At 40.0% G+C, this 23,324-nt stretch overlaps 1 protein-coding gene across 3 annotated transcripts in view; it reads right to left on the bottom strand.

Moving 5' to 3' along the window:
- PCSK5 (proprotein convertase subtilisin/kexin type 5) overlaps positions 1 to 23,324 on the bottom strand; it is a 507,981-nt gene that overhangs the window by 337,201 nt on the left and 147,456 nt on the right. For all 3 annotated transcript variants that reach the window (XM_055426904.2, XM_088837941.1, XM_088837942.1), the window contains exon 5: positions 22,670 to 22,746. In XM_055426904.2, coding sequence (XP_055282879.2) covers positions 22,670 to 22,746 — 77 coding nt within the window. The remainder of the gene's footprint in view (positions 1 to 22,669; positions 22,747 to 23,324) is intronic.

Genomic DNA, 23,324 nt, shown 5'->3' with positions numbered 1-23,324 from the left:
CTTGTGCACTGCAACAGAGTAACCTCTGCTCATGCCAACTAGAGAAAGCCTGTTAGTATCAACAAAGACCCAGCACAGCAAAAAATAAATCTTAAAAAAAAAAAAAAAGAACTTGAACCCAGATCTCCTGACATCAAGTCCTAGTGTTTCCAAACAGCAAATGCATAATCAATTTATGGAAAAACATGTATCTATCTTCAGGCACACACACACTCAGCAGAGCCAATAAAGTCATGATGACTTGAGGCTTTTTCTGAGAGGAATGCTCATAAGTACACCTTTGAAGCTATTTAGATCACTGCCCACAGGTTCTTTTTAAATTGGGTATCATAATGATTAGGATTCCTAACTAAGCAAGTAAAAATGATATTCACGACTGATCCTGCTGCTGCTGCTGCTAAGTCACTTCAGTCGTATCCGACTCTGTGTGACCCCATAGACGGAAGCCCACCAGGCTCCCCCGTCCCTGGGACTCTCCAGGCAAGAACACTGGAGTGGGTTGCCATTTCCTTCTCCAATGTGTGAAAGTGAAAAGTGAAAGTGAAGTCGCTCAGTCGTGTCGGACCCTTAGCGACCCCACAGACTGCAGCCTACCAGGCTCCTCCATCCATGGGATTTTCTAGGCAAGAGTACTGGAGTGGCTTGCCATTGCCTTCTCCGACGACTGATCCTACCTCTAATAAAATCACTGTAGACTCAAGCAGCCCCACCCCTTTCAGTGCTAGAAACTTTTTATCTCTGTGTAAATATAAAATGCAAACAATACAAGGCAAATCAAGCAAACAACTGCCTAATGAACTTGCAAAAGACACAGGATTTCATAAAATCAACGAAAATAATATTCAAGAATAGCTTTAATCACTCTGAAAGCTTTTATTGAAAGAGGATCCAGAAGAGCGAGATTTTGTGAAAATGGAACAAGGCTGGCAACGTGACAGTGGCTTTAAATGAGAATGATTTGTCAATAAAATGATTCCAAATGGTCCTTGGAAGAACCGATAAAGATTTTTATAAACTGAGTCTCTGTTTATTACTCTACTAAAATTCAAATTTCATAATATTACATAAAAACTACAACTTTAAACATGATTCATTTTTGTTTGATGTAAGAATGGCTATAGCTGCCTGTTCTGTTAGGTAATAAACTACATGTATTTTCATCATTTTAGTTTTATTGTTTAAAATAAAACACCATTTGTATCGTTCATTACAAGACTCTGGCCCCAATTTAAGGGGATTCATTTTTAACATTTTCTCCTCCCAACATCCATTTATTTCAGTAATGAGTCCCTCATGCACAGATTCTCCAAACCAGGAAGGCTGTAGATTAAGTAAGAGAGTAAGGAACTTGCTCTCCTCTCTTGAGAGTGCAGAAGCAGTCACAGTGTTTGAGTCACTGCCATGTCCAGAATTAGCTTGTTATCTTGACCTTCACTGTATATTCTATGCAAGTCCCTTTCCATAGACTAAGTGCCTTTTTCTTGTCACTGGAATGCACAAGCTGTTTACACCAAAACAATCATGAGAAGGCTACTCCCCCATGAATACAATGTGATAATAGAAAATGTCAGGCCCTAAATCGCATGATCAGCAACAGTAAGACTTCCCTTGAAGTAGTCACGCAGTTTCTTAAATTTGTGGTGAGGTTCTTATTTCCTTCGTTCACACACTACTTGCTTTGGCTTAGGCGTGAGACCACACTGACGGACACAGGGAAAGTCTGTGGCTGGATGTCATTATGTCTGGTCTTCTTTATTAAAATTAGACACTGCGACACTCTTTATGTCCCACAAGAAGTGAGTTCATAGAACTCCACTGGGTGATATTTAAGAACTTCTTGGTCTAGTATCTAAACATCTTAGAATATAAAAGAAAACAGCATGTGTTAATGCTACTACTAGGTTCTTTTCTAGCATTCAGATCTATTCAACCCTTTAGACTAAAAAAAAAAAAAGAAAAGAAAACAACTGTATTGAGAAAGATATTTGGGGTTAAAGCATTTATTTATAGTATTCTTCATTATCTTCCCTACATAATAGTCCTAGAAAATGTAGTAGCTGGAGATGACAATCTCAGAAATAGGAACTCTTCGTGGCAAAATTAACAAACATTCTCTCAAGAGTGATCATTTTCCAACTTGCTCCCACACACTCCCTTTTTCAACAGATTTTTTTCCCCCTTCAAGTCTCAGGTCATTGAAATCACTACACTGTCTCCTTCCAACATTTCTGACAACATTTTTCTGTTCAGTGACCATCACTGGGACAGCAGGTGGACAACCAGGAAGGCAATCACAGGCCAGTTAAATCTCAATGAGGTAAGACACTTTGTGAAGGGTGGAAAAGAGATTTAAACAGATTAGTCAGAAGAGGCACTCTTGGACGTAGTATGTGTTCGATAACCATCAGACAATCATAAAACTGTGTCCTTTTCAAAGGGAGAAAAGCAAAATGACTTGGCAAACATTTTTCTATTCCTCTCTCTCTGCCACTTTAAAATGGAAGAATTCTGGATCCTTGCTGTTAACCAAATGGCATTTACAGCTCTCAGTTGGCATGGGGCAGCTGAGAATCTAAAACGAGGAATGCTTATTCCATTTCCATTTCCATGGAAACCAGTCACCAACTGGTGAAAACAAGGTAGATCAAATTTTTGAACAAGAATGTTGAAATAATCACTGTTTTAAAACTTTTCTCTTGCCTTGGGATGGAGAGCATATTGTGATCTCAGGAACACACCAAGATGTGTGTTCACCACTATTTTGTCATAATTCTTTTCATATTCACAGTAATGATTGTACTCATAGGAGTTTTCTGGGTCATTCTTTGAAGGACAGATTGCTGTAAATCCAATAAATAAATCATGTAATAAAATGCAAAATTAAATGATCTTTTAAGGGTTTTTTTAAAAAATCAAGATAACTTTATAGCAATTAAGTAAACCTAAGAATGCCTTTCAAAATTTATGATCATGTTCCTCTTCTTCTATGTCCTCTTAGCAAATGCATGAGGAAAGAAATGTGGTAATTTCCATAGAATGGCTTGACTCTGATCAGTTTTCTTGAACAGATTCAGAAGGAATATTCAATCTTTTGACACTCGACTATGAAAATCCAACTTTGAAAAGACTCTTGAAACAACCAATTGTTACAGAGTGTATATGAACTCCCTAAGCGCTGGGGTCCATTTAGTTTTTCCAAGAGAATTTCAGGCTTGCACCCTCCCCCGGTCCCACTAAAATCCATATACCACTCCCACTGTTTCCACTTTTAGAATATAAACATTCCAAACTGGGTAGAAGTGATTTCCCCTGGAGAAATAGGAGGAAAAGTATCAATGATTCATTTCATTCACAGCTACATTGCTAAGTGTTCCCGATGATAAAACCTCTAAAGCAGCGGTAATACCCTGCATTATCACATGGGCTAGTAGGGCCTATAGTATTCTGAATATTAAGAATGCATTATCTGTAATTCTCACAGCAAACTTCAAGGAGCTATTTTTGTCTCCATTTTATATATAAGAGACAATTAAGTCTCCCAGTGGCAAAAAGACTTGTCTCAAGTTATTCCTATAACCATTTAGTGTGTCTCCCCACGTCAGACTTTTACATTCACAGTCACACGGCTCAGACACCCTTCCCTAATTCCGGTTGGAATTCCTAGTTCAAAAACATCACCATGTCTAATACCTAATCTCTAGATTAAGTCTAATCTCTTCATATCAGTAAAAGATAAACATAATTGGAAATGTCTGACCTCAATCATTATTATTTTTTGAGTATGAAGAACTCATGTATGATTATTATTTTTATTTTTTCAGCTAAATTCTAAATTTGAAGCTGTTCCTTAAGTTGGTCCAATTATTTGATATGCTGCTTTCCAAGGTATGCTAAATATTTAAGCAGTTTGACCTTAATTTTTAAGATCAACATTGTAGTTAATAAATGAGAACACAATAAGAAGAAAGATATTTAAGGGTAATGAGATGGAAAGATAGATTTTCACTAGATTTCAAATCTCTAAACGAATTATCTCAAAAGTTCCATTAATCAGTAATAAATGTGCATAGTCTATTTTTACCATTTCATACTAAAATTACTCTGTGAAAACAATTTTTTAGGCTTATACTACTTGATTTACCTCCTTGTTTAAAGAAAAGCCAGCATATAATATCTGAAAGGAAAAACAAAACTTTAATAAAAGTTTAATTAATTTAGAATTTTTCTGATGGCTAAGAATTAACAATCAATTGATATTAATGAACATGGCTCCACATAACTTGCAATATTTTCTTTCCATGTAAATTTTACTCTGCTATTCAGAGTTGAAATGAAGCTCCTTAATTTTATCTAAGGAAAATACTAACAAGTACGCATATAAAGGGAAGATTTCCTCTTGTTACTGAAACTGTTAGTTATTTATAGTCAATTAAGGCAGGAGAATATTGAGGACAGGAGGAGAAGGGGGTGACATAGGACGAGATGGTCAGTGATGTCATCACTGACTCAATGGACATGAGTTTGAGCAAACTATAGTAAAAGACAGGGAAACCTGGCATGCTTGGGGTCAATGGGGTTACGAAGAGTTGGACAGGACTTAGCAACTGAACAATACAGACAAATAGAAAAAAAAATGGCTGTTAGGGCAATTTACTCAATCACTTGGAATATTAGAATAAGGACAAATTAAAATAAATTTAAATCTTTTATTTCTGATGCTGGTTTTAAATTCTTCACCACATTTCATGGTCTTCTTTCCTCCCCTGGTTTTCTCAAGGAATAAAGGGGCAATGATCTTGCCACAGAGCAGAGATATAGGGAAACTCAGCTTTCAATTGTGTTAAATTAGTAACAATCATAATGCATATCAAGATTACACCTTATAACTACAAAGCATGGCAGAATGATAATCACTTATTGCATGTCTATTATTCACCAGTGTCCAACACAAATGAAGCATGCTATTTTCAGAGAGCTGTAAAAATTTAGTTAAAACTAGAGTATAATGCAATATAAGTTAAAAATAGAGGAGACATTATGAATTCTTTGCATATATCTAAAGAGTTTGGACTTGGTCACAAAGGGCTTGAAGACAGAGTAAAATCATGTTCAGATTTGTAATTTGGATAAGAGGCTTTAGGAAAAAAGAAATTTATGACTTCTGTTAACAAAAAAGAAAAAACTAAATGGGTAAACAGGAAGATGCTTTTTATTCCAAAGTTTGCAAGGAGCTCACCAATATCAAGACACTTCCAGCCACCACACATTCTCTTTGTAATGATTATTCCCTCTTATCAGTCATTTTTCAAGACTCAGGTCAAATGCCACAGCTCCAAAGACTTCATTATAATGTCTACCTACCTCCAGTGACAGCTCTTCTAAACCTAGTCCTCTGGTCTGTAGCACTGGTTTACAATGGTTTATTTGGTTCTGTATAAATACAACTCTCTATTTCAAATCTGATTTTAGGAGGAATGTTGTTATTTAGTTACTAAGTCATCTCCCATTGTTTTGCCAGTCCATGGACTGCAGCTCGTCAGGTTCCTCTGTCCATGGGCTTTCCCAGGCAAGAATACTGCAGTGGCTTGACATTTCCTTCTCCAGGGGAGATCGAACCTGTGTCTCCTGCATTGGCAGGTGGATTCTTTACCATTGAACCACCAGGGAAGCCCTTTAGGAGTAAAACTACCAGTAAAATAGATTTTAATGAGGTTTTTAAAAAGGAGAGTGGTTTAGTTGAGGAAGAAGGAACTAAACCCATTTCACACAGCCTCCTGACTGACAGAGGGCCTATTAAGAATGATCAACAGACTCCCGGCTTCAATGCAACACAAAAAACAAAAGGTCTCCAAATTGCATCTTGCCTAATGGCTTGTTTTTACTGTATCAGTTTAGTAACCGATCACTGTATTAGTTAAATGGTGGCTTAAATCTTAAATTTCCTCATACTCGAAGTATATCACTAGTTTGATTTTTAAGTGCTATTCTCCTAGTAAGTATTCAGAAGGTCTTTTCTGAATGAAACTATATGTCATAAGCACTAGATTCTCAAAAATAACTACAATTATTGCCATGAATTAAAAGTGTTCATTATTTATCAACACTGTATTCAAAAATAGCACCAAGTATCATGTTCCAAATTAAAGTGCATGACGTGACACAAAGAGCACAAATTTGGAAGATTTACTTTCATAAGCTATGTGAACCTGCCTTGATTTTATTTTCCTCCCCTGGAAAAACAGGGACGCCAGTGTTACTTTATTTCAATTTCTCTGCTGCAACTGAGTTAAGCAGAAAAGTAGTTTGTTCAAAAGACACTGTGAAGCTGAGGATCAGAATGGTTGGGAGCACAGAATTAACAAGATGGAGGCAAAGGATCAAGAAAAACACCTGGCTGTTCTATGAGGAAGGACCTGCTGGGGGAAAGAGGGGCTGCAGAGAAAGAACAAAAGCAAGTGAGGGAGAGCTTACTTGGCCTTTTCTTTCACCAGCCTGCACATGATCTTTAGCATCTAGACTACATGGCCCCTGACCAAGACTAGAGCAGGGGAGGATGAGCAAGTCACTATTGAAACTGGCAATGCTAGCCACTACACTGGAGAGCAATCCTGGCTCTCCATCAAGATTCAAAAGACAGAACATTCCTTACACATAAAAAAACAACGCAGGCACTGGGGGCCCAGAACGCTACCTACTACCTATCTGATATGAATTTTTACAAGTCAAATGAGAATATGCTTTGTGAACTGTAAAGTTCTAAATAAATTAGTATCCTTGATAGATAGTGCCTCTATATTTGAAAAGATAAAATCTGAAATGTCTTGGAAGGACTAATGCCAGGTGAGGGAATCAGAAAATCTGCTCTTTTTTCTTATCTCTCTTGGAAAACATACTGACCCTGATGAACTCTATTTAGACTTTGCTGAGTTTATAGCCCAAGGGAAAAACAGCCAAGGTTTCTTTAAGGGACAAAGTTGTTCTCCGCTCCCCCACCTAAATCATGTACCAAGCTCATCAAAGCTACAGAACTGTTCACAGGAAAACCAAATAAGCAGGTTGTGTATACTGGACTTCAAAAATTATCATAATTACATAGCCGTGAAATTTCAAGTATGAATAACATGTAGTGTTTGTCCATGCATCAGCACAGGTATGCTTTTGGAGCGGATGGCTCAAAACACCCTCTCAGTGTATAAAAGGATCATTCAATTTTATTTAACAACTTATCTAACAGTTACTTGGGCCTCCCTCCTCCATTCACATTGTCCTGGCTTACTACAGTTACATGTGTGGGAAATCTATGTGTATTATATTCATAAAGATTTCAGAAGTGTCTGCATTTAAAAACATGTGAAGTGGCTCAGAGGTTAAAGCATCTGCCTCCAATGCGGGAGACCCGGGTTCAGTCCCTGGGTCGGGAAGATCCCCTGGAGAAGGAAACGGTAACCCACTCCAGTATTCTTGCCTGGAGAATCCCATGGACGGAGAAGCCTGGTAGGCTACAGTCCACGGGGTCGCAAAGAGTCGGACACCACTGAGCGACGGAACGGAACGGAACACTGTTAACAAAGTCTATTTTCTGAGCATCAGAAAAAACATTTCTCTAATAAGAAACAAGGGAAAAACATTAACAGATATGAAGTTGTTGTAGGTATTTTGTTTCAACCAGGATGAATTAAACATGGGTTAGTAGACCTTCCAGTTGAAATAAGTTTTACAATCGAGATTCTAACAGAAGCTCATAGAAATATTATTAGAAAATTGGATGATAATAAATGGCATTAATTGATATAAAAACATCACATACAATCATAAAATCATAAAATCTGAAAGAATATCCATATAACTTGTAATAACTGAATAACTTGTAAACCTGAATAACTGCTCAGGTTTGCATTTGAGTTACAAACATTTCAACAAATGTGAATAAACACTCCTAAACATGAATGAACACCAGCAAAACGGGTCTCGTCCCCATGCTTCCATGTTGTAGAATGTGGTTCTACCATTATAATGCCACCAGCATTACTCTCTGCCGAGCAATTTGATACAAATTCAGCACACTGAAAAATTAGGCCACAGTTGCTACGGCACCTCTTACTAGGGAGAATTACTGTCACAATAACCGTGGCCTCTATTGTACCATAAACGGTAGGGCTTCACAGTGCAGAAGACGAGATGAGGCAGATGGATGGTTGTTCATGGAGCTACTTCTGAGACTGTCCTTCACTTAGGGGCTCCTTTTGCTCCCTTTGAATTAAATTTCAATCAAATCAAGACCTCTAAGTCTTTTCCATTCAAATCCCAGTTCTTTCTCAGATGCCCCATTACCCAGTCTCCCACAACACTCCTTACGTGATGTGTGAGATGGGTGGATAAGAGAAAGAAAAAAATAATCAAGGGTTTTTGTTTCTATTCCTTTCTCCTTTGAGAAGCATGAAAGAGATCTGTCGTTCCTTTAGGAAGGAATTCAATTGTATGAAAGAGTCAGCCAATGAAATTAACAACACAAGTCACAGTTAAAACTGCTGAATCACTCAAGTTCTAGCCAGATTCACCCAGTACAAACTATATAAACTGGTGCCAAGACCAGGAGATTGTGAGTGACAAATGTGTTCTTCTGCATAATGGCAATTTAATGCCAGAGCCTACGGGAAGGTTAAGCAACCAGAACTGGGTGGGGGGGCGGGGGGGGCGTGGGAAGAGAGAGATCTGTGATATGAGGAGGGGAGATGCTAGAGGGTTGGGGAGAAAATAAAAGTCTGTATTTGGTAATCAGGGCAGGTGTGGGAAGGAGGAATGAGAATCAACCTCAGAAAGAAGGAAAATCAACCAAGAGCATAAAGGTCATACAAATTCTTGAGTAGTCAGCTACTCTCAGCCCAGAATCTAGCCACAGGTACTTTATCTGCAATTCATGCAAATTCAAATGCATTTACTAGCATATGTAAATGATATGCAGATGGTGTAAGGATATCTAAAAATAGGAAGAGATAAACTCTTCTAGCAAAGGTCAGTCTTTTCTGAAATTCATGAGATGGCAGCTTGTGATGAGAACAGGAGGCAGAGAAAGTGGGAATTCAGGGAAATCTGCTGGAAAATCACGAGTAGTCAACTGTTTTTCTCAATTTCTTCAAGTTATTTCAGGTGTTCTATAGGCAAGATAATGCACAGTTTTCCAAAGCAGGACACATCTTTAAGACTTTATACCTTCTATACTCTAAACCTTCTCCACGCAGGAGAAGGTTTCTGATTCCCACTGGCTCTTATTGGTCTCAGTTTCTTCCTTCTACAGAGATTCTTTCACAACCCATGTTTCCAGAGCACTCTCAAGGGCTGTCAATTACGTGTAAAAACATTGGGAAAGTGTCTCTTAGGTTTTGTGATTCCAACTTCAAAGAGTCCCTATATCCATACAGAGAAAATTAACTACCAGCCATCTGAGAATCAGACTAACACTTTATCTTATTCCTCTCTTATCACCCTTAATAATATTTAACAGAATCCATATCTGTGGAAATTTTATATAGTTTACCAAAACATTTACTTACATTTACAATATGACCAACCTGATAATCATTCAAAATTTTTAAAAGCTATTAATATATACTAGTATAATTATTTAAGAGTAGAGACCCAAGCTCTAACTTCCACATGGCACCCTCTGATCAGAGCATAGCTGAAGCCATCCTTTAAAAAGCAAACCCAAAATCTATAAAGCTTTTCGGAGAATCATTTGGGTGGCCTTCACTGATTTCCACAGAATAAATGCCACTGTGAAGTCAGACCTGTACAGTCATTTTCTGTTATAAAGGATTTTTTGTTATTTGGTCAAAGTCATGTGTACATAAGGTGTTGGCAGTCTCTGTGGACCAACCTCCTCTCTCTGGAGAAGTAAGACTCTTAACTGCTGCTGCTGCTGCTGCTGCTAAGTCGCTTCAGTCATGTCCGACTCTGTGCGACCCCATAGACAGCAGCCCACCAGGCTCCCCCGTCCCTGGGATTCTCCAGGCAAGAACACTGGAGTGGGTTGCCATTTCCTTCTCCAAGACTCTAACTAGCACTTGGTAAAGCCAGGCTCTTGGTTCTTTACTGAATACAGCGGTAAGGCATTCTGGTAATTGCAGTTCTTTCAAGGCAGTAAACTTACTGAAGCATGTGATCAGCATAGGAATTAATTTCTCATCTACTTGACCACAGGTTAATTAACTATGCAGGTGAATAGATGGCATGGGAACAAATGAGCTCAAGCTGTGATCCTGCCACCTGGTGACAACAGCCACTTTACTTCACCTCTCCAGTCTGTCTCTGAGAGTGGGTTGTTGTGAGCAGCAAATGAGAGCACCCACTGACGTGCTCACTGTATTAGCAGCTGTTTACACTGCATTCAAATGCAGCTGAGTAGCTACCCCATAGACATATAGATTATTTGTTGTTGTTTAAGTCAAACAGGGTCACAGAGATATTGATGTTGCAGGGGGAGGCTTTGCCAAGAACGCTTCTCCCCAAAGTCACAGAAAAAATGAACAGCAAGGTGGAGACTGTTAACCAGGTCTCACCCAAAATCGGGACAGTTTTCTATCACCTTGCCTTCTTTGGTGACCTATTTTATGAGAAGAGAAATCAGCATGTATGTCCTGATCTAAGACATATTTTCTACCTTTTATTAAAATTGAAAAGGACAGCTACATGGATATTACACACACACACATTTATTTATCTTCAGTACACTGGAACAATAGGTTTCTATTGTCATTAACTGAATTGCTAAAACAAAAATATAACATCTCCTTTAGCTTGTAGAAACAAAATTCTAACCTCAGTCCCTTATCTTAGAAGGCATTTGATTTGAATAAGAACGCAACCAATATCTAAATATTAATAATATCTTAATATTAAAATAAGCCCTTAGTTTGCAGTTTGATTATACTTTCAGCATATTCTTCTTCAGGTATCTATATACGGAGTGGAATAAACAAAAACAGTGTTTTTGTCTTCAGTTTGTTTCCTGCTCAGCCTGTGGACACTGGCTGATCACACATGAATGGTGCTGGACGCCTTCTCCACCTCTCTGTAATAATAATACAAATAACACAGTGCTAGCACTGACCTCTCAAGGTCTCTGTGCTCTCAATTATACATATTTCTGGAAATAAGGAAACAAGAGAAATAGAAGGATCCAAGGTGGAGGTTAGAGGAGATGATGAAAACAGAAAGATAAATAAATATACCTGTCTGGAAACCCTGCTCAAATGCTTAATCCATTATTTAAAAAGGATACTTATCTCTCTTACTCCAATTTCCATCTGCTTTAGAGGCTTTAGGAAGTTGTGAGTTTGTTTTTTAAATAAGAAATTTAAATGGAAGCCACTATCAATTATTCATGTCAATAGGGCACTGTTAAGCATAAATTAAACCCAAACTTCATTGTAACCTATAGCATCAATCAGACCCTTTATCAGAACTGGTACTGTGAGCCCCAAGAGACTATGTCCCCAAGTCCTTGAAGAGAACACACTGAATGACAGAGGGAACAACAAAGGGCCTGAAAACTGTGCAGTTTAATCATGATTATGAGCCCTGGAATCATTCATACACTAGTTTATAAAAAGAAATACTCTTCAGGTGTTAGGCTTATAGGAATCTGAGGTTAGACAACCACTTTCTATATTTACTCAGCTCTCATTAAAGAATAAATAAACGGCCACCAAGACAACTCTTAAGGGCGTAGGTACTTTCTCTCTTAGAGATATCTGAACTCTTGAATATTGAGTATAAAAATTTATTTCAGGGCCTTATATCTTAGTGTCAAAAAGTATATTCAAGGGACTTATATTGAGAAGCAGACAGGATTTGGGAAAATCAATGAGGAAGAATACAACATTCTAGACTAGCAACACTGGGAAATCCCTGGATCTAAGAAGTTTGGGGAAGTGGTCACTGAACCCACAAAAGGCATTTGTTAGGAAGTCAGCCTTAGGGCCACCTAAGGGGAAATATGACCATCTGGGACACAGCTAACCACCAAAGGCTCAGCAAGGAGGGAGCAGAAAGCAAATATCCTTTCTTTACTCTTCTGCATCCCACTGATATCCTGCTTGAATGTTCCCTGGCCAAATCCAGTGGAAAGCCAGAGGGCAAGGGAGTCCCTTAATGCAGTCCTCAGAGGTCAGCTTTCTGGGTAGAGGGTAAAAGCTATTTAACACAAGGTTCATTATATATAACACCCTTTAATAGTTACTACTTTGGGATACACTTTGCTAATTCATCTAGGTGAGCCAGTCAAGGTTGATACTTCTGCAACTTTTGTACGACCAAACAGACATTTCATATCCCAAACTAAATTGGAACTCATCTCAGAATCTGTTTTTGCTTCTCTATTCCCTATCTAGGTGTGTGTGACCCCATTTACAATAGCAAAGGTTTTATTCACTAAAAGAGGTAAGTTCACAGATGCTGTGAAAACTCACTGGAGGGCATCCAACTCGGATGCAGGAGGTGAGAGAAGGTTTCCCAGAAGAAGTGATGTGAATGGAAGGGAAAGGAGGAATTACATGGATGCAGATGGTGGAAGGCTGAATGAGTGTGGCACCTTCAGGGAACTATGCAAGTCCTGCAGGGTTGATAAAGTGGGGGGAGGGGTGGACACACAGAGCTGAACAGACTTAATAATGAGGGAAGAGGCGGGTCATGAAGGATCTTGCATTTTAATAAAAATTCAAGGTATTAAATCTCCCTGGTGGCTCAGATGGTAAAGAATCTGCCTGCAATGTAGGACACCTGGTTAGATCCCTGAGTCAAGAAGATCCCCTGAAGAAGGGAATGGTTAACCATTCCAGTGTTCTTGCTTGGAGAATTCCATGGACAGAGGAACCTGGTCGGCCACAGTCCATGGGGTTGCAAAGAGTTGGACGTGACTGAGTGACTGATACTCTCTTTGATTGAGTATATAAAAGATTTTTTAGTATTCTTATTTTGGTTCTAAAATATCACTTGGGTAGCAGGATGAGCTGAGACTAGAGACAGGGAGACCATCTAGGAGATTTTCCAAGGATGCAGGTGAGAAGAAGGGATTAGACTAACAGAAGGCTAGTGTGGATGGATGGTCAGGGGAGACGAGCATCAGTCTTTGGAGAGCTATAAAGAGGTGGACTGAAATGGTAAGGATGGTCAGGACTTGTGACTAATGGCTGGTGAGGGAAGGGACAGGAAGGCTGGCTTCTGGTCTGAGAGCAGACTTTTCCTACTGTTAATCAGCTTTCTGTGAGGCCCCAGACATGGACCACTTCCCAGAATCTAGAAGATGGTCCCAAATGTTACTTATTTCAACATACTGCATCATGAACCTATGCAATAGAAACAAATTTTATACAATGTTTGTTGCAGGTTCTTTCATGGACAAAAAATCTATAGATGTATATGGAAAGTATCAGATGATTTTTCACAACCATCTCTTTTGAACACATTTGTAGTCAACATTACATAAATGCCTGGAGAAGGAAATGGCAACCCACTCCAGTATTCTTGCCTGGAAAATCCCATGGATGGAGGAGCCTGGTAGGCTATAGTCCATGGGGTTACAAAGAGTTGGACACGACTGAGTGACTTCACTTACATAAATTCACGTGCTAATCATTGATCAAGTATATAGTAGGATTGTTGTGATTTTTGTTGTTTGTCTCTAAGTCATGTCCGACTCTTTTGCAACCCCATAGACTGTAGCCCACCAATCTCCTCTGTCCATGGGATTTCCCAGGCAAGAATATTGGATGGGTTGCCATTTCCTTCCCCATATAGTACTATAAAAGTGAAAGTTGCTCACTTGTGTCTGACTCTTTGCAACCCCTTTGGAATTCTCCAGATCAGAATGCTGAAGTAGGTAGCTGTTCCCTTCTCCTGGGGTTCTTCCCAACCCAGGGATCGAACCCAGGTCTCCCGCAATGCAGGCAGATTCTTTACCAGCTGAGTCACCAGGGAAGCCCAAGAATACTGGAATGGATAGCCTATCCCTTCTCCAGCAGATCATCCTGATCCAGGAATCTAACTGGGGCCTCCTGTATTGCAGGAGGATTCTTTACCAGCTGAGCTACCAGGGAATCCCACATAGGAGTATATCACAGTGTTATTCTGTGAAGGGATGAGAGCAAATTTTTCAAAAATATTTGGAAAAAAACAATCAGCCTCTGTTAATGGCCCCACTTCTCTTGGGTAGATTTTTGTCTGACTTACTTAGCTACAGGATAATTTTATCTGAACATCTGTGGCTAAATCCTGGGTATCAAGAAACGATGCTTCTACAGGCTAAGATTGGAGATTTCAAGTGTGGTCTTCTCTCCAGTGCCGGGATAAAATAGTTGCTGTAATGGTGGACAGCATGACCTACATTCACCAGGTCTGCTTTTGAATACCATCTCCTGACAACAGTCCTCATCTGCAGGGATGAGAATGAAAAGGCCACACAACATGGTGACATTCTTAAAACCAGAAATGATGTGTGACAAGGACACTAAAGAACCAGAAGAAATGTACTTCCATCCACACTGGCTAAACCTTCCTGGGAATAGAGATGAGTGACAAAGATGAAAACTCCATTCCTTTTGGAAAATGAGTCTTTAACCTCTGAGTTGGTTTGTTTTGAAAGGGAATTAGATTCTGGGCTCATAAAGTACATATTCAAGATTCAACATGTGGTCTCATCTCCCACTAAATATGTTGCTATGACTCTTAAGCAGAGGGAACATTTAAAAAGAAGCAACCTAGGGAAGGAAAAATCTAACTCAGACATCAATAATTCATTTATCAGAAATGGGAGTAGTGGCATGAAATGCCAGGAGACTGTTTCATTCACAGGGAGGCATTTTCTATTTTAAGCCTAGAACAATGCAGTCAGCTTTATTCTGCAAGTTAATATGAATGGAGGAAAAGTGAAATGGGAGAACAGGTTTTATGGTCTCTCTCAATCATGCTATTTCTTTATCTGTTATTTAGGTTTGATACACCACTGTTTGGGGACTTGAAAAAAGTGATAAGAAAAGGACTTTGATAACTTTTTTACTTCAGAGGTGATATTCTTTACCCCAAAGCTTTAGTACTAGAAACGTAATCAGGTAAATCTGAGAGAGATGATTTGCATATAGTTTCGAGGGTACATTGTCTAGTAGTACAGTCATCCCTCGGTATCCTCTGGACATTGGTTTCAGGGACTCTCTGCAGATACCAAACTCCAAGGATGCTCAAGTCCTTTATATAAAATGACACGGTACAGTCAGTCCTCCACACCCTCAGGCTCCATAGCACAGTTAGGAATAGCCAATGATAGGACTAAAACTCTTCAGGTTACAGATTCTAAGTCATTACCTAATTAGTTAGTAGCTTATATTACTGCATCATTGTATTCCCTAAGCATGTAACAGAGCCACTCAACAGGTAGTGTTTCAATGATTATCCACTGAATGAATGAACAAACACAGCTAGGTATCAAATAATTCCAAATATTCTCTGAAGCCTACCAGTCAGATTGTACAATGAGAAGATACTTGTACAACATATGCTTCAGTTGCATTCAGGTGATGTTTAGAAATTCCTCCTCCTCACTCAGCTCAGTTCAGTTGCTCAGTTGTGTCCGACTCTTTGTGACTCCCATGGACTGCAGCACACCAGGCCTCCCTGTCCATCACCAACTCCCAGAGTTTATGCAAACTCATGTCCATTGAGTCAGTGATGCCATCCAACCATCTCATCCTCTGTCATTCCCTTCTCCCACCTTCAATCTTTCCCAGAATCAGGGTCTTTTTAAATGAGTCAGTTCTTTGCATCAGGTGGCCAAAGTATTGGAATTTCAGCTTTAGCATCAGTCCTTCCAATGAATGTTCAGGACTGATCTCCTTTAGGATGGACTGGTTGGATCTCCTTGCAGTCCAAGGGACTCTCAAGAATCTTCTCCAACACCACAGTTCAAAAGCATCAATTCTTCAGCACTCAGCTTTCTTTATAGTCCAACTCTCACATCCATACATAACTACTGGGAAAACCATAGCTTCACTTTAAATTTAAGGCACCGTGATCCGTAAAGGGAGATGGAATATTGGATGGAATTAGAGAGAAGCAGATTTGGCAAATTCCGTGATCCCAGGTGGCTCAGTGGTAAAGAATCTGCCTGTCAACACAGGAGATGTAGGTGATGTGGGTTCAATCCCTGGGTTGGGATGATCCCCTGGAAGAGGAAATGGCAACCCACTCCAGTATTCTTGCCTGGGAAATTCCATGGACAGGGGAGCCTGGCTGGTTACAACCCATGGGGTCACAAAGGAGTCACACATGACTTAGTGACCGAGCATGCACACACAAGCTCTTTACCGTAATGCTCACCATCAGCAAATAGTTCATGAACTTGCAGCCATCCATGGACCACTCTGAGTAGGACTCCCCTAGATTAACACTCCTCCTAACTGGTGGTCCAGAGGCTAAGATTCTGTGCTCCCAATATAGGGAGCCCCGGTTCATTCACTGGTCAGAGAGCTAGATCCTACATACCTCAACTAAAGATTCCTCATGCTACAATGAAGAAAAGACTTGGCACAGCCAAATAAATATTATTTTTTCAAAAAAGCAGATTTACTGTCTACCAAATAAGTCATGGTTCCCAACCCTTATAGAAGCATAAAGCACATCTAAGCCTCTAACCATGGAAATAAACAAAGGCTTCCAAATCTTAAGTGAAATTTGTAATGTTCATATGCACATGTATTTTGAGACAATTATAATTTTAGCAGATTATTAATTAAGAACTGGATGTAGGAACTGAATACATAATTATAATAAGTTATAATTATCTAGCATCTATTATGGGCTTCCCTGGTGGCTCAGAGGTTAAAGCGTCTGCCTGGAATGCGGGAGACCTGGGTTCGATCCCTGGGTCGGGAAGATCCCCCGGAGAAGGAAATGGCAACCCACTCCAGTACTCTTGCCTAGAGAATCCCACAGAGGGAGGAGCCTGGTAGGTTACAGTCCATGGGGTCACAAAGAGTGGGACACGACTGAGTGACTTCACTTCACAGCATCTATTATACAGTCAGCCCTACGCCTGCTGTTTTACATATTTTTTTGCTAATCTTTGGAAGTATTATGCCCATTTTGAGATTTCTAAAAATACTAAAGCTCAGAATAGTTAAGCCTAAAGTGTTGGAGAAGACTCTTGAGAGTCCCTTGGACTGCAAGGAGATCCAACCAGTCCATTCTAAAGGAGATCAGTCCTGGGTGTTCATTGGAAGGACTGATGTTGAAGGTGAAACTCCAATACTTTGGCCACCTCATGCGAAGAACTGACTCATTTGAAAAGACCCTGATGCTGGGAAAGATTGAGGGCAGGAGGAGAAGGGGATGACAGAGGATGAGATGGTTGGATGGCATCACTGACTCGGTAGACATGGGTTTGGGTGGACTTGGGGAGTTGGTGATGGACAGGGAGGCCTGGTGTGCTGTGGTTCATAGGGTCACAAAGAGTCGGACACAACTGAGCGACTGAACTGAAAGACCATAAAGCTATTAGGGTGAACCAAAGCTAAAAGTCAACTCTCAAACTACAAACCACTCTATATTTTCTGATGTCAATTGACTTATACTAATACAGAATTATCTATCTAAGGACCCACTCTTAAAGACAGATCCATCAGTTATATTTATAATTATGGTCTAATGAACAGAGATGATATTTTAACCCTAAATGCCTAAATTTGGCCAAAAAGTTCATTTGGGTTTGGCCAACCCAATACATGCTTGTGGTTTGCCAAGGAAAATTGGGCAGCACTAGTGAGCTTCCCCCAGAGAAGACAATGGCAAGCCACTCCAGTACTCTTGCCTAGAAAATCCCATGGATGGAGGAGCCTGGTAGGCTGCAGTCTGTGGGGTCGCTAAGGGTCGGACACGACTGAGCGACTTCACTTTCACTTTTCACTTTCACACATTGGAGAAGGAAATGGCAACCCACTCCAGTGTTCTTGCCTGGAGAGTCCCAGGGACAGGGGAGCCTGGTGGGCTTCCGTCTATGGGGTCACAGAGTCGGACACGACTGAAGTGACTTAGCAGTAGCAGCAGTGAGCTTCCCCAGAGAAGGCAATGGCAACCCACTCCAGTACTCTTGCCTGGAAAATCCCATGGACGGAGGAGCCTGGTAGGCTACAGTCCATGGGGTCACTAAGAGTCATACACGACTGAGCGACTTCACTTTCACGCATTGGAGAAGGAAATGGCAACCCACTCCAGTGTTCTTGCCTGGAGAATCCCAGGGACGGGGGAGCCTGGTGGGCTGCCGTCTATGGGGTCGCACAGAGTCGGACACAACTGAAGCGACTTAGCAGCAGCAGCGAGCTTCCTGAGTGGGCAGTGATAGAGAATATGCCTGCCAATGTAGGAGACACAAGAGACATGGGTTCGATCCCTGGATTAGGAAGATCCCCTGGAATATAGAAATGACAACCCATTCCAGTACTCTTGCCTGGAAAATTCCACGGACAAAGGAGCCTCACAGGCTATAGGCCATGGGGTCCCAAAAGAGTCAGACACGACCAAGCATGCACACATGTGTCTTGGATGTGCATGGATTGATAGGGCCTTCTGATGCCCCTGGTGACGGCTGATTTTCATAAAACAGAGGTAGGAGTGCTCGTGCTGCACTCTGGAAAATGTCATATTTCACTGTCAAAGCTACAAACCTAAGCACACATCCAGAACATGCCTGTGTCCTCTAGCACTCATACCCACACTACACTCAATGAACCAGAGCACTACTTAGCACAGGTCAAAACAGCACACACTAGGATATACCAGTGTGACCAGGAAGATAGCTACTTTTCTTGAACAAAGGTCTTGGCAAGCAACCAAGTTTGAAAGGTGTCCTCACAAAGGATACAGTTTTTAAAAGACGGTCAGTAAAAAAGCCATCAAAGCCAACACTCAAAGAATTGTCTTTACATACACACTTCGTGGTCAGCACTGTTAGTCACAGGACAGATACACCTTAGGAGAATAGCCATTACCACTGAGTTTTGATACAAAACTCGCCACATCTAGATTCAGACAGAACTGGCTACAGGGCACTACACATTTGCAGTTCCCACCTACAGCACCCCTGTCCCTTCACACTCTGTACAAGGATACTTTGGGTGTTAACTTCATCTTGACTTTCCTCCAGCTTTCCTGTTTCTCTTTTCTCTATACACACAAATGTTGACGAGATAACTTTACCCAGTGGATATGGTATAATCAGTTGTACTATAATGCTTGCCTTGAAAACAAAAAAAAATTTTCAATAACATTAACATACTACAGAATGATCTGAATATAATGTGAAATTTGCATTTGTTTATGAACAATTTTGTATCAGAAACTCTAGGTGAATGTAGAAAACATACTAAGTTGCAATGAGCACTGTGAAAGTGAAAGTGAAGTCGCTCATTTGTGTCCGACTCTTTGCGACCCCATGGCCTATAGCCTAAGGCTCCTCTGTCCATGGGATTTTCCAGGCAATAGTACTGGAATGGATTGCCATTGCAATGAGCACTGTAGGAATACACAAAACACACAGAACTACACACCTCATGAACACAATGTGTCTACATCTGATGCTGTTGTTTCCTCTTTGACCTCGGATAACCCTCCTTCCACTTCATAATAACTTGCAAGCTTCCATGCTTCCAAAGACCATCCTGGAAGGTATCCTCCACTCTGCTGAATTGTACTCCTTCCTCCCAGCCTATTTCATTATTTTCCTCTGTATTTTCTGTTCTTCAAATTTTTCATCTTTATCTCATTTTTTCTTCCTCTTTTTCTCTTGCACACGGAGTGGCAAGCATGTGAGTAGAAGCAGACGCAATGGGCACACACTTCCATAAGCCAATTTCAGGTCTTGTATAGGGGTCGGGGAGTGGGAGGTTCAAACTACTGGGTGTAAAATAAGCTACAAAGATGTTTTATATAACACAGGAAATACTTCATAATAAATATTTTGTAATAACTGTAAATGGAGTATAACTTCTATAAATTGTATAAAAATAAAACAGTACAGCTTAAGAAGTCAGTGTCACAACAGAATTATATTATAAACAAACTAGTTAGAATTTAATTTTATAATGATAAGACACAGATTAAGTATAAAGCTGATGGAAAGGGGCTCTGAACCCAACCTAGCTCTCTGAATTATATTCTATTTTGAAGTACCAGACTGGCACACACTTTTTAGCCTTCTTTATGATAAGATGTCAAAGGTCAGCTCAGCACTCTGTATTGTCAAACGATTTTGGTCAATATTTCAATCTTTCATTCTCTCAAACTTACTGTTATTGAAACCAATTATCTCTAGTCACAACTCATTTAAATGAAAGGTACTTGGATCATTTTCCTTTTCATTACCTTAAGAACTTAGCCTTGTGTATAATATACAGAGCAAGAGCTTGTAAACAAACCACTTGAGTTGGATTCTTTGCTTCCTAACATCTCCATCTCTTACTACCTGTTTAACCATTGTCCACTTGACCTATCTGAGCCTTTTTTTTTTTGCTTCACATCTAAGGACTGTTGGGAGAATTTTTTTTTATGTTTTATTATTTCCATTTTATTTTTTTTTCTTTTTCTTTTTTAATTGGAGGCTAATTATTTTACAATATTATATTGGTTGGTTTTGCCATACATTGACATGAGTCTGCCCCAGGTGTACATGAGTTCCCCTTCCTGAACCCCCCTCCCACCTCCCTCCTCCCCTTATCCTCCCTCTGGGTCATCCCCGCACACCAGCCCCGAGCATCCTGTAACATGCATCGACCCTAAGCTTGTGATTCGTTTCACATATGATGATATACATGTTTCAATGCCATTCTCCCAAATCATCCCACCCTCACCCTCTCCCACAGAGTCCCAAAGACTGTTCTATGTGTGTCTCTTTTGCTGTCTCATATACAGGGTTATCATTTCCATCTTTCTAAATGCCATATATATGCGTTAGTATACTGTATTGGTGTTTTTAAGATAAAGTGCCACATTGATTAGTTTTATACATTTCTTAATCACTTAAAATGAATAAAACTGGGCTATTATTTTTAATAGGTGCCTACCATTTTTCTGTGCATGTCATTGATGAAGTTTCTGAGTGTGAGCTCCAACTACATTTTCCTATTACTCTGTGGTTTTAGACTTTGCAGAGTGCTAGTTTCACTTTCATCCATTGGAGAAGGAAATGGCAACCCACTCCAGTGTTCTTGCCTGGAGAATCCCAGGGACGGCGGAGCCTGGTGGGCTGCTGTCTATGGGGTCACACAGAGTCGGACACGACTGAAGCGACTTAGCAGCAGCAGCAGTATTTTTAGGAGCATATATGTTGCACTAGAGTAGACTGCACTAGAGAGTGAAATTTATCACAGGTGACCTTTTAAGTATGGAAGCTTCAGGTTTCTTTTTCAGTGTTTCATGTTAGTTTGCAAATTAGGTTAAGTAAATTAGCTCACGTTGTCTCAGATTATTGATTATAACTTTAAACAGTGTAATCTAGACAGTAATGACCAGGCTTGATGGAAAACTATCCGGTTTACTCCCGGGCCCTTTTTTTTGTTTCAAAAGTTCTCGAAAATTCTATCTACGTCAATTTGTATATTAATGCTTTCACCACTAAATCTGATTTATAACATTGATTCAATTGCTAATATTATCAAATAGCATATTTTTCACGGTAACTTTTTCAAGGCTTCTTTGTAAATGGTTAAGAAGGGGCAGGGGAACACCCCATGCACAGTCACAATTATCCAGGCTGCATGGTTTTATCTAAATTTATCGACTTAATCAAATAATACCAGGTGAGAAAATTTTCCCTTAGGAAAAATGCAAGGTAGAAACTGTACATAATAAATGAACAAAACACCTCTCTTTACAACTTCTGTGATCCCAAACAAAAACAGGTTAGTAAAAATTCAGATGATAGTATCTAAATCACAACATTATCCTGAAAAAAACTTTGAAGTAAAAGCCCAAAGTTTAATGTGATCTAGAGATTAGAAACATTCTACTAATCTTTGAAAAATACCTGGGTCATCATAAGCAAAAAATGATTGTGCATTTCATTTACTTTCCAAAGAACTACTGCACTAACTGGAAAGTGTAAATGTGGCTACATGGGCTTCTAAAGCTCGTGACTTGGAGGATAAGCGTGATAATGTGTTCCATACATGAAAAACCATATAGGTATTGCAGGCATGTTAGTAAAGAATACAATCACCGTAGAGTAGAAAAAAGAAGCAAACCGGAAAGCCCTGGCAGAGACCTCAAGCACAACATTCAATCCAATATGTTGAACTGGACAGAGTAAAGTCCAGGCGACACTTTGTTTTGCCTCTCCCTTGAGCAGCCCTATTCCTGAACAAGTGGGTCACAGGCCAGTGACCACATGAGAACCAATATTCCCCAGCCACATCCTTAAGTTATTCCCCCAGGTTCTTTCTGCAACCATTCTTACCATGGGGACCACCCGTTTTTATATCCAGAAGCTTTAACAGAAAGACACTGTTTATCTTACAGCAAATTAGGGATCATTTGTTACCAAAGATTTCCAAGGAAAGATTTCCCTTGGCAAGAGCAGAAAACAAAGCTTCGTATGGGCCACACACCAGCCACCCCACAGGGGTCTTACTTGTTCTCGTTGCTTGCGTCGTAACGGGGCATGGGGTCTAGGTCATTCCCGTTCACGTCACAGCTTGCCAGAGCATCCTGGGTCACAGAGGAGAGGAAGAAAGGATACAGATGTTCATTAATTACCCATAGACCTGAAGGCTCATGACTCCTTAAACACAGTTCTGCAAGAGAGTAATTAGATTAAATAAAACACTCATGGTCCAGTGGTGTCAGAATGCCTTGTTCGATCACAGTGTCATATTTTGTCCCATAAAGGGGAATAAATACTCTCTACAGACCAAAGATGTGCTCAGTCCATCCTTGCCAGCACTGTTCCCTCAAAACTCACATTGACCCTTCACCCCAATAACCACCTACTCTGCAAAGTACTGCTAGACCACCTGGAAGCAAAGTGATTTATTCTTCATAGACTCTCTCTCTATTCCTTACTTCACTTCTTGAGTGTACAAATACATTATCACAATTCAGAGATTTCTGGAGACAAAGATCATTCACAAATAACTGGCAAGTCAATTAAAAATGAGTATTAGAAATCTACTGTATCAGGTTATCCTGGGACCTCTATGAAGCAATATTTGTCTGGTTTCAGATGTTTTATCTACTATGAAAGGGTCTACAATTCAAGACTTCTTATTTATACCCAAAGGGCTTTT

Source organism: Moschus berezovskii, chromosome 7 (assembly GCF_049115385.1).
Source record: "Moschus berezovskii isolate FMDL1 chromosome 7, NW_MosBer_1.0, whole genome shotgun sequence".
Taxonomy (NCBI): Eukaryota; Metazoa; Chordata; class Mammalia; order Artiodactyla; family Moschidae; genus Moschus; species Moschus berezovskii.
Note: the sequence above shows the minus strand (reverse complement) of the source record. Positions and strands in the feature narration are given on the sequence as shown.